This window comes from Falco punctatus (assembly GCF_963210335.1).
Source record: "Falco punctatus genome assembly, chromosome: 4".
NCBI classification, from domain to species: domain Eukaryota; kingdom Metazoa; phylum Chordata; class Aves; order Falconiformes; family Falconidae; genus Falco; species Falco punctatus.
In genome coordinates, this window is record NC_137583.1 from 76,576,997 (window position 1) to 76,596,087 (window position 19,091).

Consider the following 19,091-nt stretch of genomic DNA (forward strand, 5'->3'; position numbering starts at 1 on the left):
CCTGCACAGAGATACAAAATAGATACAAAAGTTCCTGTGAATCAGTAATAATTTTTTCCGGCCCCCACCCCCAATCTCCTGAACTGGAAAGGCATATCAGAAATCAGTCCAGAACAGATTGGTACCTAGAGCTAAATGAAGGTCAGTAAATGTAATCTATGAATTACAGCATCACAAAAAGTAGATGACTACTCTTATTTTAGCCATAGAGACACTGAAATGCCAAGAAATTAGGTGACAATTAGGTGAGCAGTTTGTGCTAGATGGGAGGGAAATCCTAGCTGTAGGACCTGTAGAGTAGGAGGGTATAACTGAGCTATTGTATTTTTTCTGAAGATTTTCAGATCACTGACAGTGTGGTTGTTTATCAAATCCCATCAGAAGCCAATAAATTACATTTGTTTGCATTCACGTCTAAATATATCCGAAGTATTTATTTCCTTTGCTGAGATCTTCTGCTGAGATACGCATTAGCAGCTCTTTTCCAGCTGGATTTACTGGCACAACAGAAACACAATATGTATATAATTACATACACAAAAACACATGGAAAACATTTGCATAGAATTTGCAGACAGGGATGTGAAAGTTAGGAAATGCCATACATAGTTGCTTGTGCATCCTTAATTTTCTCTGAATCATGCAGAATTCATGTAATGAAAGGTCATGTCACAATCCATACAGGTAAATTAATGCTGCATATTTGTCAATGCCGGCTTTAGTAACACGGCTCAAATGTGTATTATTTAGCCAGATGTGTTTCCAGTATTTTGATGAACTCCTATGCAGAGAGCTAGCATTGCTTACATCTACTTATACCTCCATGCAGTTCACTGGCATGGTGCTGACTATGTGTGCTGTGGTTATCACAAAGGTTAAATATGTAGATTTCAAAACAGATGCATCCCAAAAATACGGGAAAACAAATCACTGCAATTTCACCAAATTGTTTTCATACCGCTTCAATGTACTGCTTTCCTCAGAAAAAAACCTCAAATGCTGGAGAATCAGTCCTTAAAAATGCTCTTCAAAACAAATAATTTCAAATTTAGACTCAATAAATCTTATTTCCACAGGCATACTGGTGCAGAAAAACAAAGATGTGGGTTTTACGTGTATTTAACACACTCAAATTGACTTGAGAACTGAGCAGTGACTTATGTACATAACGAGATACCTCCACTCATTTTAAAGTCTAGTCCTGGCTAAAACTGGGGAACAGCTTAGTGTAATTACTGATGTAATTGTTTTCTGGATGATTTTTAGCATTGATTAGGCAGCTGTTTATAGCAACATACAGATGTCATCAGTTCCTTAGCTGGGGAAGTTTTGTAAGGTCTTCTGAAATATCAGCGCTACTGTTGCTGCTGAAAATGGGGTTTCTAGTATTTTAAAGACATAGTCCAGGCTCTGTATCTCGGACTATGGGGACAGGGAGATGGGATATGGAATAATATTCATAGTCTTTGCTTAGTATGTTTTATCACTTGCAAACAGAATTTAGCCTGAGCAGGATCTCTGAGGTTTAGCCTCATGTGTGAATTCATAACAAATATTCAATCAGTGGTGCATTGCAAAGTGTAGGCTCCACATCTGGATTTAGTGCTATTTGGATGAATACTCATCAAGAAGAAAATTTCCATAAAGGAGGAAACTGATATTTTTAAATACACAGGATAAAATGTTTTAAAAAGCTTTATTTAGGCAAAATATTTGTAATTAGGAAATGTATGATCTTAAGTGCAACTAAACACGAAGCTGTGGAGTCTTCCCTTTTTCAGCCTTTGAAAGGAAATCTCACCTGAATTTCTTAACACTTACTGATGAATATGCACATATATATCATAGGTCACATGAACTTCCTAGAGAAATGTCATGTTTATTTCTACTGACGCATAGCTCTGGTTGCATTTTCTTTCACCACTAGCCACAATGTTTAGTTTTGAAGTGCAGTATTCTCATTGTAAAATTGCAACCCATCCTCCTTCCAGCACACTGAAAGCCACGGATTTGTGATGAATCTGTAAGTCAGTCTGAACAATGGACATCTGGTCTCCTTGTTTACCTGACTAACAAATGGCCTAGCTCTTTGCTCTGCACAAGTGAAGTTGCTTTGATAAATTTTCTAAAAGGCAATCTATTCTATCTTGTTGAACATTAACAGCATGCATTCCTTATCTGAAAATACTTGTATCAATCTGTATTAATAAAAGAAATCAGAGTTCTCCAATGTCTTGTTCTTTGCTGTAAGCTTCTGGAGATTTTCTGAAAAACTGCTTTGTTGCTGTTTAATAGAATCTGAAACGGGAACTGAGGTTATAATGTATGACAAGTAGAGGTGCGTATTCAGCAGAATCTAGCAGTCAATCCATAGATTCACAAATATGACAGTGAAATAATTTTTTCAAACAGATTGCAATAAAACCATTCATCATTACAACTTGCATTATTATCATACACTTAACTAAGGTTCTCATAATACCTAACCACACTGGAAAAATATTAAAGACCTTCATTGCTGTGAGTCTGTGCCTGGTTATTTTAGTCAGTGATGTATGCTTACAACTATCTCATATACTGGTCACCTGGTGGCCCCAGGGCTCACAGCTCCTGAAAGCTGTGGGACAGTAAGCCTTGGAAGAAAAGGCCCACCTTGGCATTCAGTGGGTTTCTGCATCATTGTCTCCATTCATCTTTATAATTTTTAAATGTAAAAAGTAAAAAACAAAATAAAAGACATAATTTTGCCACGTTACTTGGTCATGATGAGTTTGGCCTACCAAGGAAGTTTTTCTACTCAAAGGATAGATTTCCAAATGGCCAAATATATTTTAGTGTCAAACTCCCATAAAAATTCAGCATGTTAGTGGGTCTTGCCCCAAGCCGTGTCACACAGTGAGTAAAACTTGGATCCCAACGAATGGCCAAAATCCCCTTTACTACATTGTGAGCAAGACCTCACTTCTGATATATATTCTGTCTCCAAAAATTATTTCCTTTTTCTGGGGTTGACACTCTCCTCAGATGTTACAGTTACAGCAATGAGTTAATGTTCTTACCTACAGAAGTAACAATGACTGTGAAATGAGTTTCATCCCGTTTTCCAGTCATGTTGTTGAAAGCACGGCACATGTAATCTATTGTTTTCTGGGCCACTTTATCAGATACAACTTCCAGATGGGGTCCATATTTGATTACATGAGTGATATTGTCAGCCCTTTGAATCCACGAATAAGTATTTGGTGGATTTGAATCTGCCGAGCAGTTGAACAGTATAACTTCCCCCATGTCAACTGTGAAGACTGCCCCTATATTCAGACCTTTATCTGATTTAACTCTAAGTCCATAAGGTCCATCTGCATTAAAAAAAAAAAAAAACAACAAACAAAAACCACAGTGGAAAAATTAAAATCAGAGTATATAATTAAACTTCAAATAGAAGCATATTTCTACACTCAGAATTTTAAGTTAAACTGCCTTTAGAATGGCTGGCATTGGATTTTATCATTTCAATTAAAAGGCTTTCAGTCTGCACTAGGTTTGACTCCGACTACACCCACGTAATACTGATCTAACAGATGTTTAGGGAAAAAGGACAGGTCTATGCTTTGTTCAGTATGATAAAAAGATTGAAAACTGAATACAGTCGGAAAAGCTGTGAAGGAACAGGTCTTCTTCAGGGGTGTATTTGACTCTTTCTACTCAAATGCCAAACTCATTGTCATAAGTAATTTCTCTGCACATTTTAAAGTTAACAAATTAGCCTTGGAATGTATAAATATTTACCTTAGTACTTGGCAGTATAATAATTATTTGGGGAACTATCCTACAGGTATAATATAGAGTGGGGTGTGCCTTAGATAACTTCAGAAAAAGATGACTGCTAAAATAAACTTTAACCTTCCCTGCACTTTAGTAGGCTTCTACTGCTGCAGCATTTATTGTTCTTTCAAGAGTAAGCCCTTGTGCTGAAAGCAAGCTGTGTTTCTGAATATAATTAGAAAAGGCATATATTGTCCAATACATGTAATGTGTTCATCACTCAGAAAACTGAGCAGCTAAGTATTTTTAGGGTAATCTTTGCAGGAAAATGGGAAGGGAAACAATATATTAAAATATGATAGGAATATATTCCATGCTATTTTTAATAGAACATTTCACATCATGGGTTTTTTATATCTTTACAAGTTAAATTCTATTTTTACAGGGATCTAAATATAGAAATTAATGTGGATAATATAATAATCAAAATGTGCCTTATTAAATTACTTTTTCCAGTCAAAAGAACTAATCATTCTTATGTGCTAATTCCCTAAGGGCTTACATGCATAATCGAAAAAGCACAGACCTAATATTGACAGAAACCAAAAGAAGAAAGTATGTAGAACATCTTTTTGGTAGGATCCCTGAAGTCTGGTAAAGCTGCTGCCAAGTGCCTCACACAGAATGGCACAGCAAAAAGACAAGTCAGTATTATGCCCATTGTAGACAGTGCAATCAAGTAATATTTCCACCTTCCTATGGTTGTCTGGAAGCATTAAGATAATGTAGCTGGGTTTGAATGTGAAAGTCCCTGCTACATGAAGCAGCACATTGGCACGTTTCAGACTCCATTTCTCATCAGGAAATTCATGCTGACATTAGACCTTCCTCTAACATGCACATTGCTATTTATTGTCTGTCTTCTTTTATGAGACTGGTTTATTCATCCACAACACACAGGCAAACAGCACACAGCACAAAACAGGCCACTTTGTGTGTGTGCCTCTGGGGTTTTTTCTCCGTCTGTGAAGGCTTACATATGAGAATGTAGACTGTTACACCATGACCTCAGCTTAGTCCACTTTTAACCAAACGTCCGTATTTCACAACATAAACTTGTCAAGCTTTATTTTCTCTAGTCATTTCTTAGCAGTAAGCTTTTTGCAGTCTCATTTTAAGGAAGGCCCAACATCACACATAATATTTACTTGGAAAATGCAATAGAGCTTAACTTGAGCGTGAATTGGCGTTGCTCCCACCCTACATCACAGGGGCCATTCTGAAGAGTCAAGGCATTTTAAAACTCTAGATGCTGGGCTGCTTCTCCACAGGCTCCGCAGTTCCCAAGTCATTTGCTTTACTGTACCCAAGAGCCAGCCGATCGTGTAACGAGCCCTTCTGGGAGCTGCAGACCTATCGCCGCTACCCTGGCCTGGCTGACCTTACTTGAGCTGCACGATCGTGTGGACGGGGAGCCCTCCCAGAACACCAGCCGCGCATGAGGGCTTGCCTGTTGTAAGTACTTACTTCCCTTTCTTCAGAAGGGAAAGGGATGTACTGAACTTTTTCATACATAAAGTAAAACCTCACGTGCTCTATTTATAGGCAGGAACACACATTTTTACTTTTCAGAGCGATTCTGTGGTTCCTCCTATCCAATTCTTCTTTCTGAGAACAATTAATTAGCTTTTATTTTTACTGCTAATACAACCTTTGATATATAAACAGAGATTAATAGTATGAACAGCTGACTGGTCTTTGTGCCCCCTCACTGTAGTGGGAGATTTGCCACAGTCTGCAAAAGAATCAGAACTGATTTCTGCTTTTTTATCAGTATCATAACAATGCAGCATAGAAGATAACACTAACAACACAACTACACTTTTGTATGAGAGCTGCAAATGAAAGAAACCATTATAAAAACACTGACACACAATGGCTGAGGAAGTAGGTTTGAAAAAAAATAATAATCCCAAAGAAAGGTTTTCTTAGAGATAATCAAATCTTGGCAAGGCTGAAAAGTGGCTTTCCTTGATGAAGTCAACATAAGTATCGTACAACCCTTCTGCTTCATCTGGATCTGCCTTTTGCCTCTCCTGGGCATCCTGCGTGCCATTGAGATCCCTAAACACTGGGTGGCTGAGGGATATACACAGCTTCAAGGATGATTCTGAAAAAGTGAGTAATTAACAATTTCCTCTCTAGGACTAAATACAGTCTAGCTTTGGAAAGCCCAAAGGAAAGAAATCCCTTATTAGGGATTAGTCTGTTAAATTCAACTGCAACAGCACAGTACAAGAGTTTCTGCTGCAGCCTCCGTGGCAGCAGCTTCTTCCAGTCTTGAAATAATTTCTTCTGGCTCATGCTACTGCAACAGCCATATTCTGGGGTGCGTTATCATCACAGCCAATGATAAGCAGAATAATATTAATGTGAAAAGACAAACAAAACACTTTTGATTCTCTGCAAAAAAAAGAGTAACAGCCTTCATGGATCCCTCAGCTCTACTTCTCCTTTCCAGTATCGTTCTCAACAGAAATCTGCCTCTTGTCTCAGTAAAGCCAGTTAACTAAATGACTTGTAAAATAATAAATCATCTGTTCCGAGTAACAATTTACTGCTCTGTGAGAATATTTCCAATTGCTCCTATCACCACGAGACTGTTACGGTTTCCAAGCAGATGGCAAGTATTTACTGTGACTTTTTTTTTATCACCTCCAGTAACTCCCCCGCAGCAATGACATATGGCACATAGAGATCCCGGGGCCTGTTCTGGATTGTTATTGACAACTGGGAGACAAACTACCTCTGCATGCAGAGGTTGGACCAAATTATGCTACTTCGTATAGCTCAGGAAGTAAGACCCCAACTCCCATCACTAACTTGGAAATGGATAATATCCATAGTGCAAGTATTGCAGTCTTTCAGCACTGCATTGTTTTCTCTTAATATGTTTTTCAAATTTTAAATCACGCACAAAACAAACCCTCAGTTCTGATGAATTAATAAGCTCATTCTGAAAATGCAAATACTTATAACAATATTTCCACATGTGGAGAAAAACAGAATCTCAAAATTTTTTATATATACAGATCTTTTGAGCTATATATCATAATCGCTCAAAAAAAAAAATAAATCTAAAAATATGGACACTCTGGGATTTTAAAGTTCTGTTAAACAATGGGTCAAAAAGAGGTTTTCAGTTTAGAACCTGGAAAGATTTTTCAAAATTTCTGGAAAATACATGTAGTTGAGTGGAGGGCCAAGGGAGGAAGCAGCACCAGAACTGAGGCTGAAGGGTACACACCTTTGTGCAAGTGTCCCAGGCACCTGTGAGTGCAGTAAGTGCTCTGGAGTCCATCCTGGTGCAACAGGTCAGAAATGTGAATGCCAGATGGGCTGTGCCACAAATGAAAAGAGCAGTCTGAAAGGTAGCAAGAGTAGCAGATATTTTTCTAGCCTGACCTGATTTTACGGCATTGCAAGAAGGCTGCCAGGTTGTGCTGGATTTTGTTTTTGTATAGGTATTCTTGGAAAAGAGAGATTTATACGGCCCATTCATAGCTCATTAAAGTCAGAAAAACAGTAGGGGCAGTGCAGTTATACACATGCAGCTCTCATTCTTATCACTTTAAGCACCTGAGGGAGCTGAGATTGTCACTGTACAGAAGCAGGCATTTAAAAATGTGCTACCTTGAGGAAAGAATACAATTATGATTATTATTTAAAATTCCATCGGTGCTGGTTATTTCCTTATAGAGCATTTTATCACGATTCCCCTGTCTAATATGATGGAAGCTCAGTTTACAAACAGTCCCTGTTTAGGACTCTGTAGCATCTCCCTCATCTTCATGTCTGCAGTGCTGTCAATTTTATGACCTGCACCTAAGGGATCAGCTCTCATCTAACAATGTCCTCGTTAGTCTTCACTAATTTAGGCAGGTTTTTTCCTCTGCTCCTGATAAAGACCCTCACACACCTCAGATGCAAGATACCTCCTTATCCAATGCTTTCAAGTTATAATTAAAAATTAATAAGTAGCAGAATGGATAATCAGAGATGAAAGGAGGAGGAAGAAGAAAATGTGACATAGTAAGAGGTGTAGGACTGGAATATGCTGGTAGTGCAATCATAACAATCCTAGGGCATGGGATGTCTACCAGCTGCCAGAGTCTGGCAAAAGCAAGAGTGAACACCAGCCCCTGGCTGGACAGGAATCCAGTTATGGCCCTTGCACTGTGCCATCCACACTGTGCCACTGGGTAAACTGGTTATATCTGAACACAGCTGGTACCTGTTGTGACCTGCCTGATTTCAGCTCTCCTCTAAGAAGGGCAGTTTGACCCCTGAGGACATGAGGATTAGAGTGTGGCAAGGTCACATATGTAGCATGTGCTGCTTGCAGATCTTGGCGGCACTGGGAGTTGATGTTACGGGAGGTGTACAAAGAATAAAACGATAGTGCCTTTTCTAGGATTTAAAGTGTAATTGCTGAATGCTGATTAAGCCAATCTTTTGTTTCCACCAACTCATTTCATTCATGAACTCAATCTAAATTCACAGTGTTTTTCAGGTGCTTTCATTTCCAGTGAAAATATGGCTAGCTTATGGTTTACTCTTCTGCCAGCACTGGTCTTCACACAACTCTTCTTGCTCCCTCATGTTTCCCATTTGATGTGGAAAGCAAATGCTCCTTTCAGCTCTGATTTTGCTAAGCCAGACTGAGTTCTCTGGGTCTCTTCTCCATTCCTTTCTGTTCTGTTTCTTTCCAGTTTGAGATCAGTGCTCTGGCATGTGCGGGAACTGCACACAGTGGTCTGTATGTGGTCTCATCTTCTGTGTGCCATTAGTATTCCCCTTATTTCCTTATTGGAAATACTTTGCCAACACACCCTAGAATTACATGTCTTTCTCATGCCTGAATCACACTGCCAGCTTACAGACATCTTGTGACAGCTCAATCAGCCAGGCTTACTGCCTCAGTTATTTCCTAATCAATCTCCATCTTATCAGCAGAAGTTCAAAGTCTTTGCTCTCTAAAAGTGCATGCCCATTTATTTTTTACTAGCAAATTTCATAGCAGTTCTATTACTCTGTCAAAGTCCTTCAGACCTCGCAGTTTAATGTCACAGGTGAACATCACTGATACCCTCAATCTTTATGCTGATGTCATTAATGGAAGTATTAAACAGGACTGGAGTTGAAATGATCTTGAGGAAACCCACTAATACCAGTCCTTCGGCATGGTACTTCCTGTACTTACCTTTTTGAAGCTGGCTGCTGTCCCCATTTTTAACACTATTTTCATTTATATCCATCTGATTATTTTCTTCCTTTGAGTCAGAGCTCCTCCAGATCTGAGGCTGCCTGTACTGCGGAATTCTGGAAGTTCCTATTTGAATTCTCCAGTTCAGACTTATCTTCACAACTACATAACGCTGAGTAACTTTTTATTATACTGTTTTAAGTCAGAACTGTTATAAACAAGCTCATTTTGAATGCAAGCTCATATATAACATTGACTCAACTGTTTTCTGCCTGTTTCCATAGTTAGAGGCACTCTTTCCAGCCATATCGTTTATACAAAGGTAATTATGAATATTTCATATACTCACAATATATGGTTGGTGCAATTATCTCACTTTCCATTGCACTGACAGGGTTAGATACCAGACAGCTGTAATTCCCAATGTCTTCTTTTACAACAGGAACAATTAGAAGTGTAGCATTGTTTGATGAAAAGGTGTAATTAGGGCTGGCATGGAGAGGCTTCCCATTTTTCATCCACTGGTAAACTACCCTTGTACCGTTACCCACAGTACATTTTAAGGTAATATTCCCCACATACTCCACTACCCCTGAAGATGGTTCAGTGTGGACAATAGGCTTTGTGACAGGAACTGTAAATTAAAGAGATACAAAGAGTTGTAAAAGTGATAAGCCAGTATATTACAGACTTCATTCTCAAGATGATAAAAATAGCAGTCATCATCCTCCCTGGAAAGTACTCGGATTTCAAATTTTATTTATGGCATGTGGTTAAAAGTTGAAAAAAAGGGGCCAGTTTCTCATCTGGTGACTGTAAGAATTGTTCTCGTATGTAAATAAAACTGGACTGGTTATATTACTGGTAATAGGACAAAGGCTGCAGTCAGGTATTCTATGGCTTCCAGCTCCTTCCTCATAAGCAAATCCCTGTGGCCGCAGAACTGCATGACATCGCCCACAGTGTGCGCCTTCCTCAGTATGGCTGCCCACAGCTTTGCTGACGCTGGGCACCGCTGAAACGTGCTGTCAGTCGGGTCATGAGGATGGCTGAAGCCTGGGATGGGTGTGGGAGTTAAATGGCAGCTACAGCTTTGTCATGTCAAGATGTTATTTCATTTTCCAAGCCCAACAGTTACAGGGCTCTCCCTGTATAACCCACAAATTACAGTAGTCTCTTGTCATTCTTTTAGATCATTCTCTTCTATCTCCCCTTTTTAATTTTTTTTTTTATTATTATTTCCTATGCCCACTACAAGGAACTGAGTACAAAGAGGGAATTTCAGTATTTTAGGAATTCAGGTCTGGGCTTCTTTTACAGACACAGGGTCACCAGCAGAAGTCTATGAGTCCTCCTTGGTAGTTACAGAAGGTAAAGTTTTTCAGGGAAAAAGACTATTTGAAAGTTAATGCATCCTCATGATGGACAGCACAGCAGAGCCTTATGAAACCTTTTTTTTAGAAGTTTCTCTAATTTCATAGTAATTTTAAGGTTTCTATACCTCTTCAATTTTTTACTTATGATCCAGAAACATTAGTCAATGCATGAATTTTGTTTACAGATGACATATTTTAGCATTCACTCCATCAGCACTAGAAAACAACATAACTTAATTGTTAGTATTTATTCATGTATGGTTGCATTAAATCATACATTATTGTAATGAGATACTAAGAATCAGTACTTCAAAACTACTGAAATTTTATTTTCAAAATGAAGATACTATATTTTACTAACTTACCATCAACAGCTACTTGAATCTTTTGACTGGCAGCTATCGTCCCATTTCCACGGACATTGACTTTTACAATATAATTGCCCTCATCACTGATATGCAATGGATTGATCATCAAAGATGCATTTGGTGGTATGAGGGTAAACTTGTGCTGGTATTCCAAGTCTGGAACTACTGTTTGATTTACAGAGCCAAGCAAGTATTTTGGATTACTCTGAGGCCTCTCAAAAAGCCATATTATCTGGATTTCAGAAGCTGTAGCATTGAAATTGTAGTCAACAGTAAGATGGAGTAGTTGCCCCTCAATACCATGGATGGTATGAGATGGTACTGTCAACTTTAAGGCAGAACAAAGACCTGAATAAAAAATGAAACAAATGAAACAAATAAACAAACCCAAAACACAAATGGAAACCCTGGAAAACTCAAATGAGAAATTTGCAAAGAGAAAAACTCTCAAGGTTAAAGCTGACACTTTTTTGTATGGTTATAACTCAGATTTCAAGTAAGAAAGGAATAAACACTCATTGACCTTGATGAAGTTGGATCTAGCTATAAAGCTCCAGCTTTAAAATATATGAAAAGCCAAAGAAAGGATATTTGCCATTTCAAAGCACAGGATCTTTTATTGTTGAAATTTTTTTAACATGAGAAAATGTGTATTTACCTTAATGTTTAAAATATTTCCCCTTTGAAATACTTCCGATTTCTAGGTCTTACAGTTTCTAACAGTCTTGGATTGCAAAATCAATTTTGAGATTATTTTTTCTGGGTTGGTTTATCCAGGGAGAAATTTCTTAGTGTTACTTTGACAGTTATACTAAGAAACTGACTGAAAATCTAAAAAACAGCACTTCCATGAATTTGCCTGATTAAAATTAGAAATAGTTATTATGCCTAACTGCTCTGTACCCATAAGACTAAATTCAAGAAACATTACTAAGCTTGCAAAAGTCAAGTAATCCAATTTTAGGAAAGCGTGGAATTAAGGTTTGCTGTTGATAGGCACAACAGCAAAATTTTCACCCACATGATTAAGCCTCTTCTGCAAGAATCCTGCCTCTGTTAGGGTGCAAAATGGCCACTCCTCAGTTAATCATCAGCTTTCCCATATATTATTTTTGAATCATTCCATTGTGTTGGCCTGAGACAGATTTATAGAACGTTATTAAAACTTTACTCTTAGGACTGAGCGATTGATTTCCATGGGAACTTTTCCACAGCACTTACAAGTACGGCAATTGTGTAACGTGTTGACATTAATGAATTGATTTCACACCACCATTATAATTGATATGACTTTACAGATGAGGAACTAAACAGAGAAAATTAACAGCAAAAATACCCACTCATTTTTAATGATCAATTTGAAATATTAAGGACTGGATTTTCCAAAATACATAAACCCACATTTTAATATGTTCAAGATACAGGTCCTGTCGACATCAGGTGCAGGTTTGATTGCTCAGCCGTGAATGCTCAATATTGCTGAGAAGTACACTGCAAGCGCTAAGTCAAAACCTTTGGAAAAAAGCAACCTCTTATTAGTAAGAACATGTGAAAAATGTGATTTAGGTAATTCATCTACCACTTTGAAAGAGCACACTGGAAACTGAGAGAGAGAATGCAGTGCCTAGGGCAACATGCAATGGTTTCACAATGCATCATCACTTTTCTTGCTACTGAACATCTTCGGTTGGACCAGATGATCCTTGAGGTCCCCCCCAACCTGGTACTATATTATTCTATGAATCTTGACATGTTTCCCAATACCTGTAACAAAAAAGTAACTCCCCAGCTGAAGTACATATACCCCCTACCTGGCAAGGGACGGCAGAGGGAGCTATGTGTGAAAAATATGTGACTGCTAGTAAAGACTAATATAATGCTGAGACAACTTTCTTATATTTCCTACCTTCATAGCATTTGTCTTCATGACAAAAAAAATTGTTAAAGGTTCATTTGTGTCTAATTTCCTAGGTTATATAGCAGCAAAAAAATAAAAACATGAATTCAGTAGTATAATGTGGTGTCTGTAAATGTCTTTTGAGTTAGAATCTTTAATTTCTCTGCACAGCTGTTTGCCACTTGAGCTAATTGCAAATAAAACTTGCCGAGGATCAATGTAGGGACACAGAAATGGGCTGAAGGTATCAGATGCAGCATGGCAATATGTAACACCACTAATTAATGTTAGAGGTACTCTGGAAGGGCATGAAAAGTAGCAGAGCAGAGATGGTGTGGGAATGGACGGCTCATGGGTAGCCAGCCATGTTGTCTATGCCACTGAAGGAGCCCACAAACCCATCTGTGAGATACTATTTCAGGAAAAAAAACCCTATTGCTAAGAAATCTCTGGTTATATTCTGCCCATTCAAGAACAAGTGAGTTTCAGAGTCGAAACAAAGCCAGCTACAAAGTCTACCCCCCAAAAAAATGTTGAAGGCTGGCTTCACTTTTCTTAAAGCTGAGTAATACTATCTCAACTAGAAAATACAGCTTGCAGCATTTCTGAGGGTATGGCAGGGAAACCAACGGGAAATATGGCAGAACACTGTAAGGGTGATGTGCATAAAGAGAGTGAAATCCTTTGACAGAAAGACTGGCAAACCCACCTTCTCATGGGCTAAAGAGGAAGCAGGCAGAGAACCTCAGGTTGCAGGGACACTGATGTGGAAAGGATGGTTGCAGGTCACCTGAGACAGGAGGAGAATGGGACAAAAAAAGAAGAGGAGCGCAGCAAAAATATGGAGAGGCTTAAAGTGGAGGATACACAAGGACAGAGATGTTTACATGCTTAACTTTTTCTAGATTGAACACCTGAAAAGTCTGAAGCATATCAAATTGAAGCCTCTTCCCCTACCCCTTTTTAACAATATTTATGGCCCATTGTTCTGGCACTGTTTTGTAATGCTACAGATTAGGGACTTGCTAGACTCTGGTTAATGGGAGATCAGTTTTGCTGGTTGTTGAACATTTCTCAGAGGTGAATTCCCTCCCTGTGAACCTTACAATACAAACCAGATTTAAACAGCTGTTGTCCATCTGAAAAAGAAATTGAAAAGAGTGTAATTCCTCAGTAAAATCCTTCACAAAATATTTAATGTTGGAAATACACTTCATACAGCCCATCAAACACATTTTGATTTTTATATCTCCTTAAATGAAGTAAAAAACATATCTCAAACACTGGGAGATCTTAAATGATCAATTAAAAGATCTGTTCATATCCTTCCTCATTCTTTACGCACAACATTGCTCAGTTTTGGAGTTTATTTAGCTGTCAGTAAGCAATTGTGCTGTAGGACAAGAAGCCAGTAACAGCTGCAGTGTAATCATGAACTGTGTATAGCAAAAAATATTTCTCACAGATCAGTGCAGAAAATTAGCAAAAACCAAGCAGGTCTAGTGAGCGCTAAGATAACTGGAATCACCAGTATAGAAAGTTATTGCCATAATAAAGTAAGATAAAGAGAACTGTGGCTGGAAAACTTAATTCCTTCTCAGTTAAAAAGTGTGGGAATAGAAACTGTACATTAATTTTGTTCCACTTGATTCATGGAGACCCATGTTAACAGCTTGGAAAGACATTTTGATCTGCAGTTAAGGAAATTCTTTTAGCAAAGATCAGAGGTGGTGAGGGCAGAACCCCCATTTTCCCTTGGAGTCCATTCAGGAATGGTTTTGGGTGACTGCAGGTTTTGCTGCTCGCTCTGCGTCTGTGGGGTGATTTCCTGGAGTGCCATGAGCATGTAGGAGCTCCTCTGTGGGTGGCAGGGCAAGGGGCAGGGCAGACTGAGGCTCAGAGAAGGTTCTAGATAATGGTGTTCTGTCAAAGGCAAGGGTTTTACAGGAGCAATGCAGGGAGACTTGTGGCTTTCACAGGGATCAAATCTTTTGCAGTCTGGAATATTCTTCATCGAAAGGGTTATTCTTCACCAAAAGGGGTTATCTTATTCACAGAAAGGGTGGTCAAGCATTGGAACAGGCTGCCCAGGGAAGTGGTTGAGTTACCATCCCTGGAGGTATTCAAAAGATGGGCAGACATAGCACTAAGGGACATGGTTTAGTGGTGGACTTGGCAGTGCTGGGTTTGTGGTGAGACTCAATGATCTTAAGGGTCTTTTCCAACCTAAATGGTTCTATGGTTCTCTTCTGTTAGATTGATTTTGATTTTTAATTAAAACTGAAGATTGTTATGACTAATCCTTGAATTAATAGTGAAATCAAGCCAATGTGCCAAATTTTTACTTCTTTCTCAGTAGGCTTAAATTCCAGATAACGTAAGCCTATCTCTGTAACTTTCCAAATACAATACACATTTTTCCAAGACTGGAATTCTGAAAACTAGTTTTTGTATAATGACCGTAAGGGTTGTGCCACAATGACCTCCATTTGGAGCTCAAGTGATCTGTGCTTTGCTTCCATCCCATATTGCTATCACCAGTATTAGCAAGCACAACAGAATCATTGTTGACATAAAACAAGGGCTGCAGCTTTAGTTTAAATAAAAAACTATGACATAACTTTTGAGTTTATGGCATAAACTGAAACCTGCTTAACGAGGTTTTATCATTCTCTGAATTTAACATGCACATCTTGTCAAAGTGAGTTTGGATTCTAAACTGCTTTTCACCAGTGTTCATTTAGGTCTTCAGTTCTCCAGAACCCCTGGACTTTGTGTAAAATTTCACTAGGTAAGTGATAACAGTTTTTACATTTTTTGCAAGTATGTTCATTTGTGAAAACAACCCAGATATAATGGACCAGGGAATCTGCAATTCCTATACCCCTACTTATACCAGGAAAGGCTTGGGAATGCTGTTTCCCGGTTTGGGATTTTTGCCCTGAACTGGTTTGTAGTTTGTAGAAATGTAAGTTTATCTAACATTTGATCACAGGACATTCCTGTCAAAGTACACAGAACATCTATTTTTTATCTACTGCATGGATAACAAATGCATTCTTATGAAAACTGCACCCACATACCAAAAAAAATGTACTATTAATGGGAAGACATTCTTCAGTTAATTGAAAGCTCCATTTAGTTTCAATATCAAGTATATTTAAATATTACATATGAATTTTCCATATCAAGTACAAGTCATCACAATGAAGTGAAAAATAATCTATCAGCACTGTCTCATCATCATGCATTTCTAAAGAGAAGTGTATCAGCTTCTGTATAAACTTTGGTTCAGAACTTGTCCAGCCTTACTTGTCAAAAAGAACACACAATACATATATTACTTAATAAATGTGACAACATATTTGTAATCAATGCCCATGTATTATACATGGATTATGTACAGCGCTCATTTTTGTCAGCTGCTAAAACTGTATAGCTTCACTCATAAAACAAGGTTACATTATCTGATTAAAAGCTTTTAGGCTACTTGCTTGAAATAAAACAGCTGACAATACAACAGAAGTATCTTTAAATTTATAAAATTTATAAAACCAATTCACATTTCCACAATGACAACCAAATATAATTCATGCTGTTTCTTACCTACAAGTAAAAAATATATTTTGCATTCCAAGTCCCAAAAGAAGTTGGTTAAAGGGCTCCATGAAAGCATCCTGTCCCACACAAATGCCACCTTCTCAGTGCTAAGCCAGGGCTTGGACCTGCAGCTGCTGGTTTATTTGCTAGGAAAATCAGCAATGAGTTAACAGGCCCTATCCTGTCCCCTGCCTTACGTGATTTGAATATGTGTATACAAAGAACAAAGGGAGTGGAGCACCTGTTAGATTGAGCACCCATCTTCATTGCCTCTGACTTTATCATAACCCTTCCCCAGCAGTCACAGCAAATACGACACGGAATGTAATAAATGGGGCGCAGAATACAAAGTACATTGAATTAATGAAAATAAGTGAATGCAGCCAGTGTACAGGTTATACAGGTATTAATACTTACAGTTTCAATACAGATACTGTGCTGCTAGATGGTTCTGCTTATTTCAAATTAGAATTAGCACTCAGAAGATTTTTTTTCAGAACTTTTCCAATGGCAGCCTCTCCTTTTCATTTATAAAAAAATATTCAACAGCTATTAAAGAGCCTTTTTTTTTTTTCTAGCACTTTAAAGCCCATAACTTTTCTGTATGTTTTTTCCCTTAACACAAGCATAACTTGGCAATGGTTTTATTCCCTTTCTCTAAACAACATGTAATGTAAAGTGCCTACCAGGCATCTTCAAACAAAGAATCCTATGGCTAGTGGACGGCTTACTACAGTTGAGTTAGCTGCTGATTACTGTTTGTTCTACATTAACTTACATCGGTTTAAACTAATATTAATAATAATAATGTATGATTTGGGTTTTGCCCACAGCTGTCACTTACTGTACAAATCAGCAGTGAACCAGGCAACCCCCCCACAGTTGCATGTGCAGCAACAGTTTGCAACAGCAAATATTTGCAGTGACAGAGATGATTTAACCATAGAAAAACACACTTTAATTTTTTTGCTATACAGCACTTGGGCAAACTATTATGGATTAACAAATATTAGGCTAGACTGTATCCTGCATTGTGCAGGAGGGACTGGTATCAAGGAACTGTGTCCCCTATCACCGTGTGTTAGGAGCAGGGGACCTAAGCTCCCACCAGAAAGGCTGAACATTCAATTTTTACCAAGACAGGTGAAAACGTCCAGATTTTTCTAGATCATATGTAAGAAACATGACAATTATTTCAGGTTAACAAAACCAGAAGTACAGTGGTCTCACCAGAAATAATGTCACTACCTGACATAAGCCAGGAGATGAAGAAGGCATTTTGCATATTTCCAAAGGCTCCCCAGGTCCACTGCCCTGCCCCTCCTGAATGCTGCTGTTCATAACCTGCTTAATCTATTTAACTGTAGGTTAGATACATCAAATGGCAACCTTTTGTAAAACCCGAGTTAGAAATTATTATCTACTTGGTTTCAACATGTAAAAAAATATTGGTCACAGGTTCTAATTAATTTCTGAAACGATGGGAGCTTTTACATTGTGATAAAGCCTGTGTTAGCACTTTAAATACCCTATGTGGGCAAATCGGAGGGGGGCAGGGGAAGGGGAAGAACATATTAGCATAGATCCATTTTTCAGTTAAGTGTGTCCCCTTATTTCCAGCATTAGGATATGCTCTTGATGTCATTAATATGTTGAAAATTTTTATGCTAAATAACTACCACAAACAAAGTGGATGCTAAAGATGTGTATTATTTTTTTCTATAGAATTCTAGCTTGTGCTGGTTGATAAATGGCATTTGGACTTAATGCAAATAAAACCTCACTCCTTTTTAATAAAAGCAACTGCACTAAAGGAACTTTATTTGTGGCACTAACATTCTGAACTCAAGTATTTCTGCAAATTTTAGGTTTTTTATTAATGAGAATGAAATCTGTTATGTGTTAAACTTGGCAGAGGTTTTCTACAGAAATAATTACAGATGATATTCCGAATGGTAGTCAGAAGTAATGAATTCTTGCTAAATAATCAAGGGAAGGGACCACTGGTCCTGACTTTCCCTTTGTCACTATGTCGGTTCAAAGGGAGAGCAACATAGCTGCTTTTACCTGAACCTACCCTTCAGCAATTTACCAGCCTGTTGGGAGGCTAAATAATGGGATTAGGAAACACACACAGAGCTGACCTATGTGCAGGTTCTAGTAAACTCCAAAAGGAAAGACAACCTCTTCTGCAGTCTTGCTATTGAATGTTGTCTCCTGTTAAGCAAAGATTATAGAATAAATTCTTTTATTCTGTAAATAAAATTTTCTTGTACTGATAATAGATTCTAAAAGCTATGAGCCATTTATTTTCATTCTTAGAGAGCTATACAACTGAAGTACAGAGACACAAAAGCCTGTTTTACTGATGCAAAACTGCATCAGCTGCGAACAGGCCCGATTTCGTGAGACACCCGAAACCAACCAGAGGCAAACAGAAAATGACAATCGTCTAAGTGTATCTGCTAGCTGGTCTGTCTCTTTAGACGCAGTCTCGCTTTGCCTTCTCAGGTAATTGCTTTCAAAGTCTAACCAAGCAAACCTCAATGTTCAAGTATTTTATAAACATCCCTCAAACCCAGTGAAAGAAAACCTCTGGCCCCAGCCGAGGTGTTCGCGGACAGAATCGCTAAGGCGGCGCTCGGGGCCGCGTCGCCTTCCGGGGCTCCGGAGGGCTGCCAGCGCCGTACCGGAGCCGCCGTCCCACCGTTCCAGGCCTTTCCTCCGCTGCCTCCCAAAGACACCGCGTCCCCCCTCCCCAGGAACGGCCCCGCGTCCCCCCACGCCGCCCGCGGCGCGGCCCACTCCCCCTCACGGCGCCC

General features: G+C 38.6%; 1 protein-coding gene across 1 annotated transcript in view; it reads right to left on the reverse strand.

The window, feature by feature from the left end:
* The window catches only part of HEPACAM2 (HEPACAM family member 2), a 30,216-nt gene extending 11,167 nt beyond the window's left edge, over window positions 1–19,049 (reverse strand). Inside the window, exons 1-4 of the mRNA XM_080383782.1 lie at window positions 16,276–19,049; window positions 10,770–11,120; window positions 9,378–9,662; window positions 3,060–3,356 (exon numbers count right to left, since the gene is read on the reverse strand). Coding sequence (XP_080239908.1) covers window positions 3,060–3,356; window positions 9,378–9,662; window positions 10,770–11,120; window positions 16,276–16,345 — 1,003 coding nt within the window. The 5' untranslated portion in view covers window positions 16,346–19,049. The remainder of the gene's footprint in view (window positions 1–3,059; window positions 3,357–9,377; window positions 9,663–10,769; window positions 11,121–16,275) is intronic.
* Window positions 19,050–19,091: the final 42 nt, after the last annotated feature.